The sequence below is a fragment of the Andrena cerasifolii genome, chromosome 15 (genome assembly GCF_050908995.1).
Source record: "Andrena cerasifolii isolate SP2316 chromosome 15, iyAndCera1_principal, whole genome shotgun sequence".
NCBI classification, from domain to species: domain Eukaryota; kingdom Metazoa; phylum Arthropoda; class Insecta; order Hymenoptera; family Andrenidae; genus Andrena; species Andrena cerasifolii.
In genome coordinates this window covers 5,302,892-5,321,598 of record NC_135132.1, presented here as the reverse complement: position 1 = coordinate 5,321,598, position 18,707 = coordinate 5,302,892, and the positions used below count along the sequence as shown (strand labels likewise).

The window sequence follows — 18,707 nt, the reverse complement described above, 5'->3', positions numbered from 1 at the left end:
GATTTATTATTAAAGAATTAATCAATTACTCTGCAAATTTTGATGGCAAACAAATTTTGTGCACCTTCTTTCTGACGAGTAACCTCTTAAATGAGCAGAAATTGGGACATTCGCCTTATGTGATTCCTCTTCTTCAATTTTTATAATGTTTGTAAAACTTGTGTTGTGGGTTTCGTTCTTTCTTTCGTTCTTACAAGGAAACGTTCCTAACCTAACAATTCTAATTTCAATGAATCTTCGTGTGAATGAAGAGTATATTGGAGTATGGCAGGAGCAATTTTATCCTGCGAAAATTCACTCCGAAGGGGTGCAGGTAAAATCAGCCCTTAAAGTTATCGCGTTTTTTCGTTTTTTAATATACGTTGCGTGAAAAATGTGGGGGTAAGAGAGGCGCCACTGTCGACTGCGCGCGCATCCGTCATATAAACAGAGATGGGCAAACTTTTTATTTAAATACAAATTTCGAACAACGAATAAGAGTTAAAAAAAATTATTCGTTATTTGTCGAATAAAGTTAGTTTTTTATTTAAATTTTATCTTTGACGTCGAATAAAGTTAAAGTTAAAGCTACAGAATTAGTTAAAACTCGACGAATAAATAAAAAAATTAACTTTGTTCGTCGAATAAATAATTAACATTATTCGTAAAATAATCTAAAGTCAAAGTAACTTTTATTTGATCCGTTATTTAAATAATTTTTTAACTAGTTGAAGCCCAACTCTGCATGTAAATATGTACCACGTTATTTTTCTAAAAATTGAAAACTGGGATGCAAATATTCCATTGCACACTTTCGACTTATTTTTGGTCGAGGATTTATATTCTCTTTGGTGATACCACTAATTAAGTTGCATCTTGTATAACTAATTACCTTCTCTGTGAAGTACATTTATTGATATATCAATGATAACTTATTGTTAATTCCATGGCCACTGTATTTGTTACATTTATTTTTGGTGAATGATCTTATTAAAATTTTCGAAATATGTTTCGTGTAATTGATGTCCGAATGGTCCCCCAATTACTGTCTTTTCTTTGTTCTATATAATTCACATAACATCCAGGAGATATTGTCATACATCCACAAAAAAAATTGTAACAGAATTATGAACATCTCTGAGAATTTTGAGAACTTTTGTTACAAGATTTTGAATGAACCTGAAATTACCTTCCGTGGCTATTTATAGAATTCGCGCGAAGGGGTATTGTCCGAGTACGAGCATATGTTATGATTTCTCCTAGTCGCTTGCGCTCGCATTTTTAAATTATTATAATACAGCATACTACATACAATATTACAGAGGGGAACACTTTCACTCCTAAGAACGCAAGGCTGCTCAATGAATTTATTGCATCGCTTAGGCATTCGTGTGATGTATTCTCGCAGCTGGTAAAGCGTTTCTGGCGCGATCGTTTAAATGCAAAATGCAGGGAACAAGCTTACATTCGCTAAATTACAATAATACTTCACCGTTCGCCTGTATAGGTACGCGAGAATGGGGAAACCAGTTAACGGTGTGGAATTATATAATTCCATAATTTAAAACAGCTTTGAAACTTGTGTAATCCTGATACAGTTACTTCAGTTGCAAAAGCTATAAAATTTATTTAAAAATAATTCCGCAAAATCAGTAGCCACCTATTACATTTACAAATCCTTCTTGACTAAAGAAGTAGGTAAGTCAGCTAACTAGCTCTTACACGGTAATTTAATAAAGAAATAATAATAACAGTGCCTTTATTACGTGTGTCAAATGTGAGGTCCAGGAATAATTGTTGCTAAGAAGCCTAAATCTGTCACAAAATTCAAAACTAACAATAATACATCGTACCACATACCACAACAACAAATGTGGACAAAACCCAAACTAGAATAAAAAAAATTAAAAGTGCACTAAAAAATAAAAAAGAATTTTTTTCCTTATTTAAACTACGACTCTCCATTTTTTATGTCGCCGCCTCATCATTTGAAATGTATAAATCTGGCGCCGTAGATTAAATAAGGAAAAAAATTCTTTTTTATTTTTAAGTGCATTTATATTTTTTTAAGTCGGTTTCAATTTTTGTAAAATTTTGTCATTTTTTACTTTTTAGTTATTTAAGTTATATAACTACATTTATTAAAAAAAAAAAATGGGCAGGTCTACAAAAGGAGCTGCTCATAAAAAAAAAGAACCGTTTGTTAGAAACGGAAGCTTCCCAAAATAAGCGTTTTGAAAAAGTGAGAATAAGGATGTCTCAAATGCGTTATTATTCACGAGTACTCGCAAAGTATCAGGCCAATATTGATGCAGTGTAGTGTGGGACCACCGGGGCATCGCCCTCTTTCGAATAAAAAAAGAGATCATCAAGATCAGTCCATGTGCTGAGGAGTTGTGCGCGGACAAACATAAAAAATACATACAGGTTGAATCTACAACCTCCTCCTTTTTGAAGTCGGATAAAAAAATATAAGCAGCACCTAAACTGTAAATAACGTAACTCATCTGCATCGTGAAATCAACTTTCTAAAATCTCCCAAAATCTAAAAATCTTCCTGCAATAAAAAAAAAAAAAAATAAAAATAAAATCCAAAATCAATTGCAAAATAAAGTATATACCTACACTTATAGCGTTCTCAATTTCCCCAAGTTTCCCCCTCCGTGCCTGAGAAGAAAAAGAATTCTCAGGGCTCGCAGCCAAGGAACGTAACAAAGATCTAGATACTCTAGATCATCGACGAGGATCGACACGCGAGGCCGCGGGCGATATCCGGCCGATCGATCTAAAGCCGGAAACGGGCGCCGTTCTCTCCAGACGAGTGCAATGGCGGGCGTATGTACGTAACGTAACACGTCCATGGTGGGGAGGGGGGTCTCGGCGGGAAAATCGTTTTCTTCGAAACGAAGAAGCGAGCCGACCGCATTCGTGACTCGCCAGGAATGGGAATAAACTCGCACGGCCGATCGAGCCGTCCCGTCGTTCGATCGGATCGCTTTAGAAAGTCGAGGATGCGCTCGCTGTGCCTGTTTTAGGCGGGCTTTAAATCTGCTCGCGAAGGAATAAATTCTTGGTGACGTTACCTTGACACTTGGCGACGCGGGGCTAGAAAACCGTGGGCCAAAAGAGACGCCGCACGGTGGCCAAATGGTGGCAACTATGTGGGCATGTTGCTAAAAATAATAATGATAAAAATGATGGTTTATTAGAGCTGCATGTAGACGAAGAATACGGTGACAGAAAGTCAGTAAGAGAATAGAGGAATTTAATCAAGATGGCGGGGCCAAGGGAATCTAACCCTCCATAATAATAATGGTAATAATGGTAATAATGGTAATAATGGTAATAATAGGTTTTATTATGGCAGTATTACGTACAAATTAAGTATTAGTGGATCATAGAAGTAATGTAAAGGTAACTGGGGATGTGTACTCTATAGAGGTAAGGTTCTTATTAAAACCTAACCTCAAAAACGAGTTGGAGGAAGCTGTGGAATTAATATGGCGCTGGAATATGGAAATTGCGGATTTCTTACACCGAATTGGGCCAAGTTATGCAGAAATCTACCAACCAGGGCCGGCGTGAGTTGCGTGGAGTGTGTGGAGTATTCCACACTTGAGCTTTTGCTGTGTATGGAATTCCACGTTCGAGAATTTCGGAGGCATTTTGCCATTTTTTATTTTCAAATTACTGTTTTTTAAGCTTCTGCAATTTGAGCTTTTAATTTGTAGTCCCACCGCCCCCAACCCCACACGCGGAAAAAATTCACCCCACCGACCCTCAAAATGGCAAAAAATTAATTAAACACAGTACGAATCCCATAATTTTGTGAACTTGCAAAAAAATTACCAACAAATTAGAACAAATTAAAACATCTTACATTGTACAATTATTAAAACTACCTAGCCATAGTTCCATTTTAGATTTAAAAAACAAACACTACAGAAAACTGTACTACTGACTATTAAATAACCTATTAAAAGACATTCTAAAACCATAACAAAAAATAAAATATACCCAATAGAAAAAAGCTACTTTTCTTTAACAATTAAAAATTTCACACTAAATTTAGATACGCAATTTGAGATCATTGAAGGTTGGTGGCTTTCTGCATACTTAACTTGGCCCAATTTTGGTTGAGTCCCAGTACTTTTTATTTTCGTGATTAATTATTAACCGATTTTTTATTAAAAAAATTTGTGGACCAGTTTCTTATGAAGAGGGGTAACTCTTAATGCAAATTTTTTAACGCGACTTTATATTATTGCTTATTTATATTAACAACTCAACGATTTCATTTACTATTTGAGGAGTAGAAGAGGATAAATAGAAGAATATAATTTAGTTCGTTTAACAAATTGAAAATTGAGGGCACCAATAACGCTGCTCAGAAATGTATTTCAGAGGCTGACAATAAGACAGTTTATCCTGAACTATTAAAAGTTCATTGGAATTCGTAACGATTACGGAATGCGGTTAACCAAAGAGACTACACGAATTTATAATACAGAAAGGACTGTTGCTCCGCGGCTTCCACGGAGACGTCCTTGAATTTTCTACTTTCGAAATAACAAAGATCGCCAAAAGTTTAACATATGCTAAACAAGCCTCCCGTGCTCGATTTGGAATTCACTTTCCTCCGTAGCGTGGAATTAGAACTCCGACCGTGGAAAACGCTGAACACGATAATTAATTAAGCAAATCGAGTGTGTCTTATTAAGCAGCAATTTCTTCCAGACACGTTTCAAACGATTACAAAATTTAGTCTGATTCTATTCTGTCGTTGCCGTTGATACATCTGCTTAAAAACTTTAAAAACTGAAAATTGTAACAAAAAATTTAATAAAAATTATGAAACAACTTATCAACAACGACTATCAACTATAAAATACTAGCTCCACTATCCGGCTTCGGATAAAAAAAATTTACAGCCTATTGGAATACATTAATGCTACTAAGTTAATTTCGCAAAAAATTTGTGTTAGTCCGTTTTTGCTATCAATGCCTCATATAGACTTTCTGCTTTATAAATTAAGATTGAAGGAAATTATTACAACGAAGCCTTAGGAAACTATTACAAACAAACAAAGAACGATAACTTAGCAATTAACGTAATAAATATTTTTTTGCCTTTTATCAAATTTTCCTTAATTAGAATTCAATAGAGTATTTTTATAGTAATTGATAGTATCTCTACTGTAATGTTATGGCGAAGAAAAAGGAAGTGGGGTGCAGAGGGAGTCAGTGCGTGTGTCTGACAAGCGCGTGCTCCATTTTGGGGGTTAAACGATGGTTTCGTAGAAACAACCGAATAATTTCCAGCCAGCTGGCAGAAGGTGTGGCATCGATCGTTTCTAAAGTGTATAACGTTCGCGATACGGAATCGGGGAAAGTCGTTCGCCATGGAAACGAGTCACGGCCGATGTGCCGGTTTTACGTAAGGTGAAAATCGTCTTTAAGGTAAAGGAGCGCAGCTGCGGATGCAAAAGCGAGAGAGAAACGGAACAACGGTGCACACGACCTTCTCCTCTTTACCAATCAAATTCTTCGCACACTGAAAAGCTTCAGTTTCTATTTCAACCAACACATCGGGCATCCTAACCGCATTACCAGAAATCAATTCAAATTTTCACTTTTGCTGCCGATTCCATTCATTCGCGAGTCTAATAGATTCAACTCGATGCGTCTGATTTACCTGAGTAATTCAGGTCTTCGAAGTTGTCAAACGTAAGATTTTAAACCCGCTGCTCCTTATTTCAGTTTTGCTGGTGGACTAAAATTATTGCGATTTATCATAATTTCGGGCGATAGTTGGTTTGAAAACTGAGGGGGAGTTCATTCCTCGACCCAAAATGCACCGAAACTGTGGAATACATTTTTTTAATACGATGCTTCGTTTTCGAGAAAATCAACTTTGAATGTGGCGCGCTCTCGCGCGACAGTGGCGCCGCGGTGGCCATCCGGGCCTACCACAATTTTGTTTCGGTGCAAGAGGCATGAAACGACGTGAAGAATAGAAATTGTGATTCACAAGAAACTCTGGTAACATAAGTATTAAATTATTTTGAATCAGTAATATCGTGTAGCTTGCCCAAAATATGAAATTTTCGAGAAAATCAACTTCGATAATGGGTGCAGCCTCAAGCCTTAAACTTGCAAATCTCTTTACAGGAATATAACCCTATAAGTTAGTGCTTTCTGATTTTTGTAACTGAATCTTACAAGGGACTTCACCCAAATATTACACGTCGATTTTGATGAGGTTTACATGGATTATATGATTTGTATGATTCTACTACAAAACGAATGCTGTTATTTAGTAAACGACGCATCCGTTTATTGCATCAGCTGTCTACTCCATATCCTTTGGTCACTGATGCGCAGGGCATGCGCGTACCGGACCAAAGCTTGTTCCAGCCGCGCAGGTTTCCCAAGCATCTTCAAAGTGGATTTTCTCGAAAACGAAGCTTTGGACGAAAAAAATTTCTTCTACCTTCCCGACTTATATTTGGACGAAGAATCGCCTGGTGCTCGGTTTTACCACGAGTTGCGCCATTTTAATGGACTTACGCCCCTTAGTCCCTCAGCCCGCGGCATTCCTCTAGGTATCATCCTCTCGGCACGTTGGTTCTCGACAAATAATTCGAGATTACGGTACAGAGGACGAAAGACCCCGGCTCATTAGGCATTGCACGCACGCCAATGGCGGCCGTGTTCCTAGGATTTCGTATTCACGTCGATGGCCCCCTGATCGTGGCGTGGAGAGGATACATCCACGTTTTCGTGGTGTGTCACCAGAAAAGGGAGTACCACTCGGCGCCTCACGCCGTGCGTCACTACTATTACCAGCTCTGATGAAACTCTTTTACGTACTTCTGATCGACTGCTCATCTTCATTCTCATTTTCCACGCCTATCATACGAATCTTGCAAAACGAGTGTATTTCAAGAGATTCAGTCATTACTCGTCCACCTAGGTGTGGCGATGATTAACCCTCCGTGTCGCACCTTCTTGTAATCACAAATTGGTCACCTGGGGTTCACTGCAACCCAGGGTCCTTTTTGAGTTACCATTTTCGTATTTTCAAGTCTTTTAAGTGTTGGCGCCTGATGAGCAGTTGCCGCCTGGGCCTCTGCTCAGAAGGCCCCTTAGGGCCCCATCTGCCCCCAAAAATTATGATTAGGTATAGGTATCCAAACACTAGATTATCTTTCGTACTACTAAACTTGCCCGTTTTGAGTAAACTAACCCTTCATTTCCCGAAAAAATGGGCCCCTCAGAACGTTTGCCACCTGGGCCTTTCTTCTTAAACCCGCCACTGGATAATTGTGCGTTCGCAATACTCTTTTCCCGCGAGATATCCCCTTTTGGAACTCGTAAAGGGGTGACACCTAAACCCCAAAACTGCCCCTGGGGTGCGATAGTCCCCGTGTATATAGACCGTGGTGTACTAAGATCCTTCGTTAAACGTAGATTCTAAACTCTGTCGAAGTGTGGAAAGCTTGGTGCAAATCGACGACCCGGATCCCGCGCACTCCCCTCGTCAGCCGAAGTCATCCTCGGCTTAAAAGGCGCCTGGTATACATGCACGAGGGAAAAGGCTTTCGGTGGTACCACCTGCTCGCCATGCTGCAGCCTCCTCGGCTTGGTGCACTTGAAACGCAGCCTGCTGCCCGGGGCCATGCAGTTTCTGCCTTTATCCGGCCCGCGGCGAAAGAGAGCGAGCGGATTGAAGATCCTCGATGCAATTTGGCCGAAGTTTACGAATTAACGCCGCCGAGGAAGGAGAGAAGCGGTGTCCCTCGGCGCGGCACGTGGGGGAAGCGCAAAAACCGGGGAAAGGGGTCCGTTGTGCCAGAAATAATTCCGGTTTGCCGTTTTGCGCTCGCACAGCACCGTTACGCGCTGTACGTGCTCGACCTGAATTATTTCCGCTGCAACGCGGCCATTGTGACTCGAACGGCAGTTTCGAGTGTGCCAGCACATGCTCGGACTTTATCGATCATTTATAATACGAAAAAATCGAGCCGTTAGGGACGGACGAGTGAGCCGTGAGCTCTTGGGCCGTTCTCGGAGTGAGCCGCGACTCGCATGCACCATCGGGGGTTTCCGTTTTCCTCATCCTCTGTCAGCATTGGTTATGGTACCTGTCTGACAGTAGCGGACTGGGTTTACAAGTGCTGGTGGCCAGAAGACGAAGCGGGCTCACCGCAACTACCAAGCTATCATTTAAAATAGTAATACGACTTCAATTTTAGTTGCGTACAATAATAATATTGGAGCTTCTACTATATTTCCAAGCTACTAAGAGGTCATTAACGGTTTTAACATATCGCCTGATGTTTAAGGGGTCTCGCAGGGCCTGCTATCTGATATATTCTTATGGATGAAAGGGAAAATTAGGGTGCCTTATTAGAACCCAGGTGAGATTTTTTGCAGGCTGATTACTTGGAAGTGTTCTGAGCTGGGAGCACCTGGAGATGTGTGGAAGAGGGTGTACCTCTTTAGGAGAACGTAATGGGATGCTTTAGTGATTGAGGAACAAAGGTGTTAAGCGTCTTTTAATATTATACAGCAAATTTTAGAATGAACGTATTCAATGAAAGTTCAGTTTTGAGCCAACAAGGAGCTTTTAACCCTCATCCGTCCCTCGTGTCAATTTGACAGTTTTTTATTGTAATAAGTTATACTGTTCTGTTATTTGCGGTGCTTGTATGAAGCAGTATGTCCTGCACATCGTTTAAACCGTTAAAACGTAAATGTTAACTCATCGATTTAAATAAAAAAATATCGAAAAATAAGGGTTTATCTTGTCATTTCATCGATCTTTTACCACTGTGTGAATTTGACACCGTGGGACAGATTCAGTTCGTGAAGTAACGAACGGATGAGCGGTTAAGATTGAGGAAGCAGCTAGATTTCACGGAAATATAAGTTGAACCTCGATAATCCGGATTCTCGATAATTCGAGGTACTTTGCACCGAGTATTTAAGGCACGTAAAGTTGACCAACGTAACGCAAAAATTTTTTGAAGCACTGATCTTCTAGTTGATAATTTCTGCATGGAAGGTACATGTGATATAATTATTTACACTGAACAAATAATTTGCACAGAAACAAAATTGTGGTCGGCGCAGATAACCACTATGGCGCCACTGTGGCATAATTACGAACTAAAATTTCCTTTAATTTTCTCAAGTCAGTAGCTACCCCTTAGCCCTCAGTAGACCCTCTCAAATATTCTCATTCTGGTAAATATTATTGGCCACAACTTCGGAGCATGCCCTCAGTTTCTATTTCGCCAGAATATTCCAAATTATAATGTGCAAAACTTAACCTATAAAATTCGCTCCTGAATTACAGTCCATGAACCAAATTTAAAGCAATACCATAGGGATGGAAATTTACCTAGTAAAGCTTCGAGATAAAGAATTTACCTAGCAAACCATTCCTAGCCAAGTTAATTGCAACTGTTTCCACCCAACGACGCAACTTTAATGCGCAATATAAATTTGCTCGAGTATTTCTTAGACACCAGGTGTATGGCAGTAATTCTATCGCAAGTAAAACGACTTTAAACGACCTGTAATCTCTCGCGTGGTTAAGTACACATCATTAATGGGAAGTCGAAGACCAGGGAAGGATTCTCCAAGTCGCTTTGAGCAAGAATTCACCTTCTCGCACTCGTGTATAGCTCGGGAAGTCAGATCAAATATTGACGACGCCAGAAGGCACCACGTGCGCTTCAGAGCTACTGACCAGCTTCAAGAGAGAATACGTAAAGTCTCTGACTGGCGGGGACGAGTTTGCATGCATCAGAGATTCCTCTACGCCTCCGCGGGACTTATCGTCAGCTGAAATTAGCATCGCTTAGTGCTCGCGTCAAATCTTCGTCTTCCCTGTTCCGCTAAAAATACGATTCCTTTTTGGTCGATATTCGACTTTTTCAACGGCGGGTGTATTTTTCAAGCGGGACTCCCATTTGGAATATTTACTACTGGTGTTTACGGATTAATTGAAACTTATTATTTTTTCTAAATTTGCAATATAATTCTGTTGTTCGGCCAGGTACTGCTGAGGTATTATGAATAATTAATTATTACTTGATATAAATTATGCAATTTAATTTGTCATTTATTTCGTAACTTACACGCAGATATATCTGGCGGATTCAATTCTTTTGCGAAAATATTAATTAATAGCAATATGTGTTTCAAAATTGTAAAGAACATATAAATCTTTTCTGAAACCTTATATCGACTAAAAATTACATTTTTTTATCAATCAAAAAAATTCAGTGCAATTTTTGTAAATTACTTAACCTTGAAAATTTGTTTGGAAATCACATTTAATTATTTATACAGAATTACAAATTGCGCTGCTTCCAATGAAATTCATTTTTACAGACAAAAGGTTGACCTACATATTTTGATCCAATTATTTATTCCCTGGTTTTTAATATTTAAATTCAGTGTTTACAATGTAAACGTCTAATATTAATTCATTTATCTTGCAGGCTGAAGGAATTGATCACCTGGTAGCCATGAACCTCGCGCTGCATGGATTTTTGTTGCAGGGTGAGTCTTCCACTAACATTTTCCATTATTACTTAGAAAGCTAATTATCGACGCTCCCAGAAAGTCGAGTTTCTTTCTTAGTTAAGTGTTAACGAAGTCTTGCGTGAGATCTTATTCTATTATCGACAATTCTGAGAAACTTTCAACCCTCTCGCGACTCGCGTTTGCACTCGTTGCGCGCATATGCTGCATGTCACATGCGGAATAAAGGAATGCAATATGGTGCATCGCGCGAACAATGCACCGGAGGAATATGCACTCTCAGCTCGGGGGTTGACCTAACTCAACTTCGGTCATGGCGTACAAGGTCCTCGAAAGACGAAGAGGGAACGAAACAATGCGTGGACAAAGTGCATAGCGCATGCAACGAGCTGCAATGCATCCCTTTTACTGCGTTATTTTTTAATATAATGTCACTTAGAAGCTAATATTATAAAAATTCCTATAAAATACACGAATACGCAGTATAATACCTATAGTTGAAACCAATGGTCAAATAAATAAATTGTAGTGGGAGATTTTAAATTTGTAGCAAATTCTTTAAAATGTATAATACAGATACCACAAATGGTAAAATAAAAAAATTGTGGAGTAGTGGGAGATTTTCAATTTGCAACAAACTGTTTCACATGCAGGGTTATAAATGCATAATGCGGTGTAATTTATAGTAAATTCGGTCAGAAACTGATTCTGTGTCCAAAAATGAGTAAAAAAGGTGAAATGACTTGTTTTCATTGGAAGCTTTTTATTTTTGAGCAAATTCATTTTGAAAGTGTTGTCTGCACTCGACAAAAGTGCTTCATAGATTCTCCGCTGTGGGATGTTATTTTGTTCGATTGTATATAATTTATTTATATGTAGTTGAATACTTTTTGTAAGGAGGACAAAATAATTTTGAAGTTAGTATACTTAAAAATTTTTAGCAGATTTTGAAAAGTGTGATTTATTTATTTAAAATGTCAAACATTTAGGTACCAATTAGCAGTTTATATATCAATTTTGAAATTTTCAAATTTTCAAATTTAAATATTTTCAAATTTAAAAATTTTCAAATTTAAATATTTTCAAATTTAAAAAATTTCATATTTAAATATTTTCATATTTAAAAAATTTCAAATTTAAAAATTTTCATATTTAAAAATTTTCAAATTTACAAATTTACAAATTCACAAATTTACAAATTTACAAATTTACAAATTTACAAATTTACAAATTTACAAATTTTCAAATTTTCAAATTTTCAATTTTTCAAGTTTCAAAATTTGCAATTTTTCAAAATTTCAAATTTTCAAAATTTGCAATTTTTCAAAATTTCAAATTTTCAAATTTTCATATTTTCAAAATTTCAAATTTTCAAATTTTCAAATTTTCAAATTTAAAAATTTAAAAATTTTCAAATCCACGAACTGTTAAAATTACGTGTATCCAAGTTTTGATAAACCCTTAACACAGAATTAATTTTTTGAATCCTTCTTCAGAACTTATCTCATTGCTCAAGTACGAAAGATTTCATTACTTCCTCAAGTGCCGCAGAAAATTACTCTAATTAGTCCTTGCAAAAGCCTTGACGGTTGATACTTCAACCCTAATCAAGCGAAATCAAGATCTACCAGCCAGAAATGAAACACTCGTTACTTATAAAACAAGTCTATAACCACTGAATCACCACTACTTACGTGTTACCGCAGTCATAACGCGTATAACTCAGCACTCATGATTTTTTTATTATACCCTTTAAACCCACAGCTCTAGATTTAATCAAACACATCGTCAGGAAGCGAAATATGCGTTCATGACAAAAAATGGGCGCGCCTAGTGTCTCGTTATTACGTAAAAAAGAAAAAATAAAAATAAACGCTGCAAGAACACTTTTGCGAAATTCTGCTTGGCGAAGACCCCAAGCGTATTTTCGCAATTCCCGGCTGAAACTATTTTTCACGTTTTAATAATAATTACCATTTTACCACATCGTTGCACTACTATTATTTAACCCAATATTAGCCACTTTCTATTTAAGTGTATAATAGAATGGCGAGTAATCAGTCATATTTCGACGTTTATAATAATACTAACCTCTGTTTTCATCTTTCTATCCTCCAAATTCCTAGTTGCAAGTGTATTACAACTCGCAATTAGTAGGAATACCAACGGACAAGATAATAACCAAAAAAGAAAATTCATATCTGAAATTTTATTCTATTTTTCATTTAGCATCTTACTTTTGTCATAATTTTTATTCCTCCTTCAAAAGTCCGCGCAAGTTTCCTTTCTAAAAAAGGTACCGCTTTAAAACGCAACAAGGAGCAGAAGATTACAACAGTGACTAAGAATAGTTGCGTTCGAGGATTGGCTGGAATTGCTTAATTAAGCGCAAGTATTTGCAAACTGATAATAATTAGCTGCTCTTGAGCAATCGAAGCCGCTTCGGTGGAATTGCACGAGCTGATCTATTCGCGATTCTCTCTCCGTGGAAGGCCCTCTCTTCTCCTCCCGTGATTCATTCGCGATTCTTGTACCGTACGCAGCATGCATGGCCCCGTGTTTACATTCACGTAGGAAACACCTTGTACTCGACACGAAAACCCAGTTAACACCTGGATATGTCTACTACTGAGTGGACAAACATGGCCTTTTCGAGCTGGCAACTTTCTGGAAAGTCGTGCTACCTAAAGTTACTATTGTTTTATAAAATTTCGCTATGATGATTGATTATTACATTTAAATACTTCGTATGGTGAGTCTTAAGGAGGGAGGCCTGCCTAGAAATTTTCGAAAAATCGATTTTTCAATTTTTATATTTCCTTGAAAATATTCACTGAAAGTGGCAAGTTAATCCGACCAAAATTGACAAAGTTGTACGCGTGTAAGTTGACAGGTGCTCCTCGGTGTAGCCTATAAATTTTAGGGGATGAAAATGGGTTCTGTGAAATATTTTATGCCAATGAGCATTGTTTAGAAACAATCGATATTGCCACTTAAAAGCAGTTCACTTTAAACATATTTAAAGTAAGTCAGTTGGGTGAGTGCGTATAGCGCTGACTTCCCAACCGAACTTCCCAACCCTTCCCAATTCGCACGGGTTTTAAATCCTGTCATCCTAATTTTTTCCCCTGTCTTTTTAACTCTTATTTTGAATAATTAAATTTCACACTGCTTTGTTTCATAAATGTTGTAATTTTTTAACATAAATTTTATATATAAACATGGTCAAAATACATAACTTTTTAGACATGTACAAACATAACTGGTACGTACTTGTACTATAAAGACCCAAAAGTTTAAACGCGTTTTCCTCAAAATCATGTGTTCAAAGTCGGTGACACATATAACTAAAAAATTAATGAACCGATTTACTCGAGGCTTCGCAGGCTTATTTTAGGGTTAAAAATCTAAGCGCTATCGGCAGTTTTTCCCTTTTCCCGCCTAGATTTTTTTTTTACACTGGAAAAACGAGCGATTTTTTGGCAAAAATATCGATGCTTCAATTTCGCACAGCCGCTATTTTGTCTCAAAATAATTTTTCCAAAATCGGGCTTGATAGCGCCTAGATAATTTTATATATTATCTAAAAAAAATCGAATTTTCAATTTTGGATGATCCTACACTGAGCTACGATTGTCACCGCAAACCGTCTAAAAAAAGGACGTCTCGGGCATCAATACTTTTTACCACAAAAAATACTGAAATATCCGCAAGATGTACTCTTTCCAACAGACTAATGTTTCATAATAAAAGTTTATAGGTTTTTTTTTAGAAAAAAATTCCCAATGAAGCATGTTATTTTGACCGTTCTAGGAAAACCTACCCCTAAAGCAAAATAAGGAAAAAATGTCACATGATTGCATATACTCCGAGCTTTTTATAAAAAAACCTTTGAAACAAATAAAAGAAAAATCTTTTTAAATTTTTGTTGAATAATATAAGAGTAGCTTAATAAATTCCAAAAAGATTGATTTCATTATATGTTGTATTTATTGAGAAAAAAAACTTTAAAAATAGCTTCAATTTTTCGGCCGATCAAAGTAGAATGACCCCTTAAATTAAACAATATAGAAAACCTATCAGGTTGTAGGACTGACCAGAATTAAAATTCGCATTTCTTTTCTTCAATTTTCTTAACAAAAATACCAAAACAGGGAAGATCGAATATTTCATTTCAATATATCTCAAAATAAATTCCCTCCAGCTCTCATAAAAAACGTCACCTTGTTTGCTGCGAAGGGTGAAGTAAGTATATAGTTGATTTTCGATTTTCTTTGAATACGAGCGTCGAAGGAGGATTCACCGCGTACGGGCCACAATAAAATGGCAAACAAGTGGATGTACAAACGTCCCACGTGTCCCGACCGCGATGCATACGTTTCGCGAACGGATGTCCCACGAGGCTGCATTCCATCGGACGGCCTCAGCCGGTACAACATCCATTTGGCTCCTACGTGAATGTAAATATATGCGGACGACACTCGTACGAAGGTGGGTTCGCACGTTTCGCGGCGGTAATCTCGGCTGGTGGTCCAGACACGCTGGGCCATTCGTGCGCATATAGGGAGGGTAATGAATACAAATCCCCTCGTTTGTAGCGCCACTGTGTTCGTAAACTTCCATAGTGAATCATTATTCGTTTTCGTATTGTCGCCTGATCGAGGAACGAATTTTTCATTTCATATTTTGCAACGTGGAAGGCTGTAAAACGTAGGTCAGGGTTAGAGGAATATTCAAATTGTAGCTTTGAATATTTTTGTCACAAGAGTTACAAACGGGGCCTTCTCTGTAAAGGGGCCTGTATGCGAAAAATAATTTGTGGCCCTAAGGAATTTCTCAACGGTAAAAAAGTAAAAAATGCAGACATCTTTTGTCGAAAAAAGAAGATGGGATATTAATTAGCTTCTACGTTAAAAATCACACTACTATTACAATTTAATTCCATTTCATTCATACCCTTCCTTCCCCTACTATGTGAAAAAAACACTAATATTTAAACAACTCTAAAATTTATAGGGTTTTTCAAATTGAGAACCCTTATCGTTTATATTCAAGAAATTCAAGTGAACAATTACATTTCTAATATAGTATTGGTTAACTGGACGTTCTACTATCTAATAAATTATTTTCACACTCTTTTGATTATCAAATGTTAATCTTTCGATGGTCTATGGTCCATGGTATAGTGTGACTAGGGCTGGGACTATTCGAATAATTTAATATTCGAATATTTTAAAAGTATTCGAATACTACGAATAAATTTCGAATATTTGAGTACTCGAATGTTATTATTCGAATACTGAAATATTCGAATAGCATTCAAATACTGAAATATTCGAATAGCATTCGAATACTGAAATATTCGAATACCATTCGAATACTGAAATATTCGAATACCATTCGAATACTGAAATATTCGAATAGCATTCGAATACTGAAATATTCGCATAGTATTCGAATAGTATTCAAATACAGAAATATTCGAATAGCATTCGAATACTGAAATATTCGCATAGTATTCGAATAGTATTCAAATACTGAAATATTCGAATAGCATTCGAATACTGAAATATTCGCATAGTATTCGAATAGTATTCAAATACTGAAATATTCGAATAGCATTCGAATACTGAAATATTCGCATAGTATTCGAATAGTATTCAAATACTGAAATATTTGAATACCATTCGAATACTGAAATATTCGCATAGTATTCGAATAGTATTCAAATACTGAAATATTCGAATACTGAAATATTCGAATAGTATTTGGATACTTGAATATTCGAATTATACTCGCCAAATAACTGAGCAACTGAAGTATTCGAATATTCGAATACCGAAAAATTCGACAAATAGTCCCAGGCCTAATTGTGACCATATAATTCGATTCTTGGTCTCATCATCGCTAAATATCGAATTTTACGTGCAATCAGAATTAGATTTCGGGATCTCTGTGCCCAAACTTATTCTGTCTCCACTTTCTCTGCATCGTTACGACTTGATTGCATTACATGCAGCTGCAGAAAATCGAGCGGGGCTCCGGTGCATTATGCAGCCGTGACTTTCGTCCATCTATCCGTCCTGACGTCTGTTCTGGCCTAATTAGCGAGCCTGTATTATGCATTTTAATTCCTCATTTCCGTACTTTTACTGTGCCCCCGCGAGAGTGACTTAATAAAGCTGTACGAATTTCGAGCGATCTTTAGGGGAAGGGGTTGCATAATGGCGGATAAAATTTGGCGAGCAATAGCTTTCAGTTGCATTGTAAAGATTTAGTGGAAGCGAATTTAGTTTCTCCGGAGCCTGTGTTTTCGAAAGCTTTAATTTTTATGCTTAAATGATTTGCATAAAGTTACAAAGAATTTGTAAATTTGTGGATAGAATGACGAACAACAAGATTGCAAACCAAACAAAGGCAGTGGACAAAATGGCACAATCTACTCAGTGGCATTATACTTCCAAATTTGCTGTCAAGATTCTAAGTACAATTGCAATCACAAAAGTAACCTACAAAATTGCATTCAAGATCACAAATTTCTTTGACAAAATCGCGAACAAAATTGCAGAATTTGTGTAAGTTGAATGATCACAAATTGCAAATTGCAAAATTACAAATTGGCCTATAAATTCGAAAATAGGATAATGGACCAAAGAATTAATAAAATTGTTAAAAATCAGAAGTTCGTACACAAATTAGTAAATTCGATTGCAGTTACGCACGAAATCACAAATTGAAGGGTTCTTGTAGAAAACACTGAAAGCGTCAAAATTAAAAAAAAAATTTATCGGAAGTTGGTCGGTTTTCCACAAGGACTCTTCAATTGTTCCAGAAAATTGCAAACGCGCAAGTTGACTCAAAGCAGTAATACAATCTAATTATTGTGACTATAGTTTTGAATTCGCCAACGCGGTGCCAACGAGAGTTGCAAAGAAACCGCTGTAAGTACACGGACAAAATCGCGAATTGTAGGACAGGTTGCGAACAGTGTCGCAAATGAATCATCGGCGAGTGCGTTTATGATGCGCGGGCGTGCATCGCCGTCACGTCACGTCTCTCCACATGGGTAGGAACATCGTTGCTCGCCAGCTTGTCGCGGGCAAACCGAAGAAAGTTCTCCTCGATGGTGAACAAACGAGGTTGCGTGGCTCGCCTCGTAGCGTGAAATATGCGGAAGAATATTTCGGAACGATTCAGAGGGTGTGAGCCTCGTTTCCGGGTTTCAATGAAAACGAAGGGGAAAAAATCCGTACCGACGAAAAGAAAATTGTTGCCATTGTTTTTTGGATGCTTGATCCTTAAATTTATCTCTCACCTATTTGTTTGAGTTTTGCTGGAATTCCTTCAGACTGCAAATGTCACATTTTTTCTTCATACAAAAGATTACCATACACTAGCAATTCGTTAACTAGGGGTTTGCAACATTCTAGAAATTCATCAACTAGGGATTCAGAAAATTCCAGGGATTCGTAAACTAGGGACTGAGAAAATTCTAGAATTGCGTCGACTAGGGGTTGCAGAAAATTTAGAAATTCGTCAACTAGGGGTTGCCAAAATTCTAGGAATTCGTCAACTACATGTTATTAAAATTGGAGAAATTCATCAACTAGGGATTGCACAAATTATAGAAATTCGTCAACAAGGGGTTTGTCAACTTTCCAGGAATTCGTCAACTTGGGGTTTGCCAAAATTCTAGGAATTCGTCAACTAGGGGTTGTCAAAATTTGAAAAATTCGTCAACTAGGGGTTTCCAAAATTCTAGGGAATTCGTCAACTAAGGGTTCCCAAAATTCTAGAAATTCATCAACTAGGGATTCATAAAATTCCAGGGATTCGTCAATTGCCAACATTCTAGGAATTCGTCAACTAGGGGTTGTTAAAATTCGAGAAATTCATCAACTAGGGGTTTCCAAAATTTTAGGGAATTCAGAAAATTCCAGGGATTCGTCAACTAGGGACTCAGAAAATTCTAGAATTGCGTCGACTAGTGGTTGCAGAAAATTTAAAAATTCGTCAACTAGGTGTTGCAAAAATTTAGAAATTCGTCAACTAGGGATTGAGCAAATTCCAAGAATTCGTCAACTAGGAATCGACCAAATCCTAGGTATTCATCAAGTGGGTCGATAAACTTTCAGATTTCGATGATTATAAAATGATCTAAATCTGTG

At 37.3% G+C, this 18,707-nt stretch overlaps 1 protein-coding gene across 4 annotated transcripts in view; it reads left to right on the top strand.

The window, feature by feature from the left end:
• LOC143376949 (uncharacterized) overlaps positions 1-18,707 on the top strand; it is a 111,005-nt gene that overhangs the window by 47,407 nt on the left and 44,891 nt on the right. For all 4 annotated transcript variants that reach the window (XM_076827754.1, XM_076827755.1, XM_076827756.1 and 1 more), the window contains one exon: positions 10,497-10,557. In XM_076827754.1, the coding sequence (XP_076683869.1) occupies positions 10,524-10,557 (34 nt within the window). In that variant the 5' untranslated portion in view covers positions 10,497-10,523. The remainder of the gene's footprint in view (positions 1-10,496; positions 10,558-18,707) is intronic.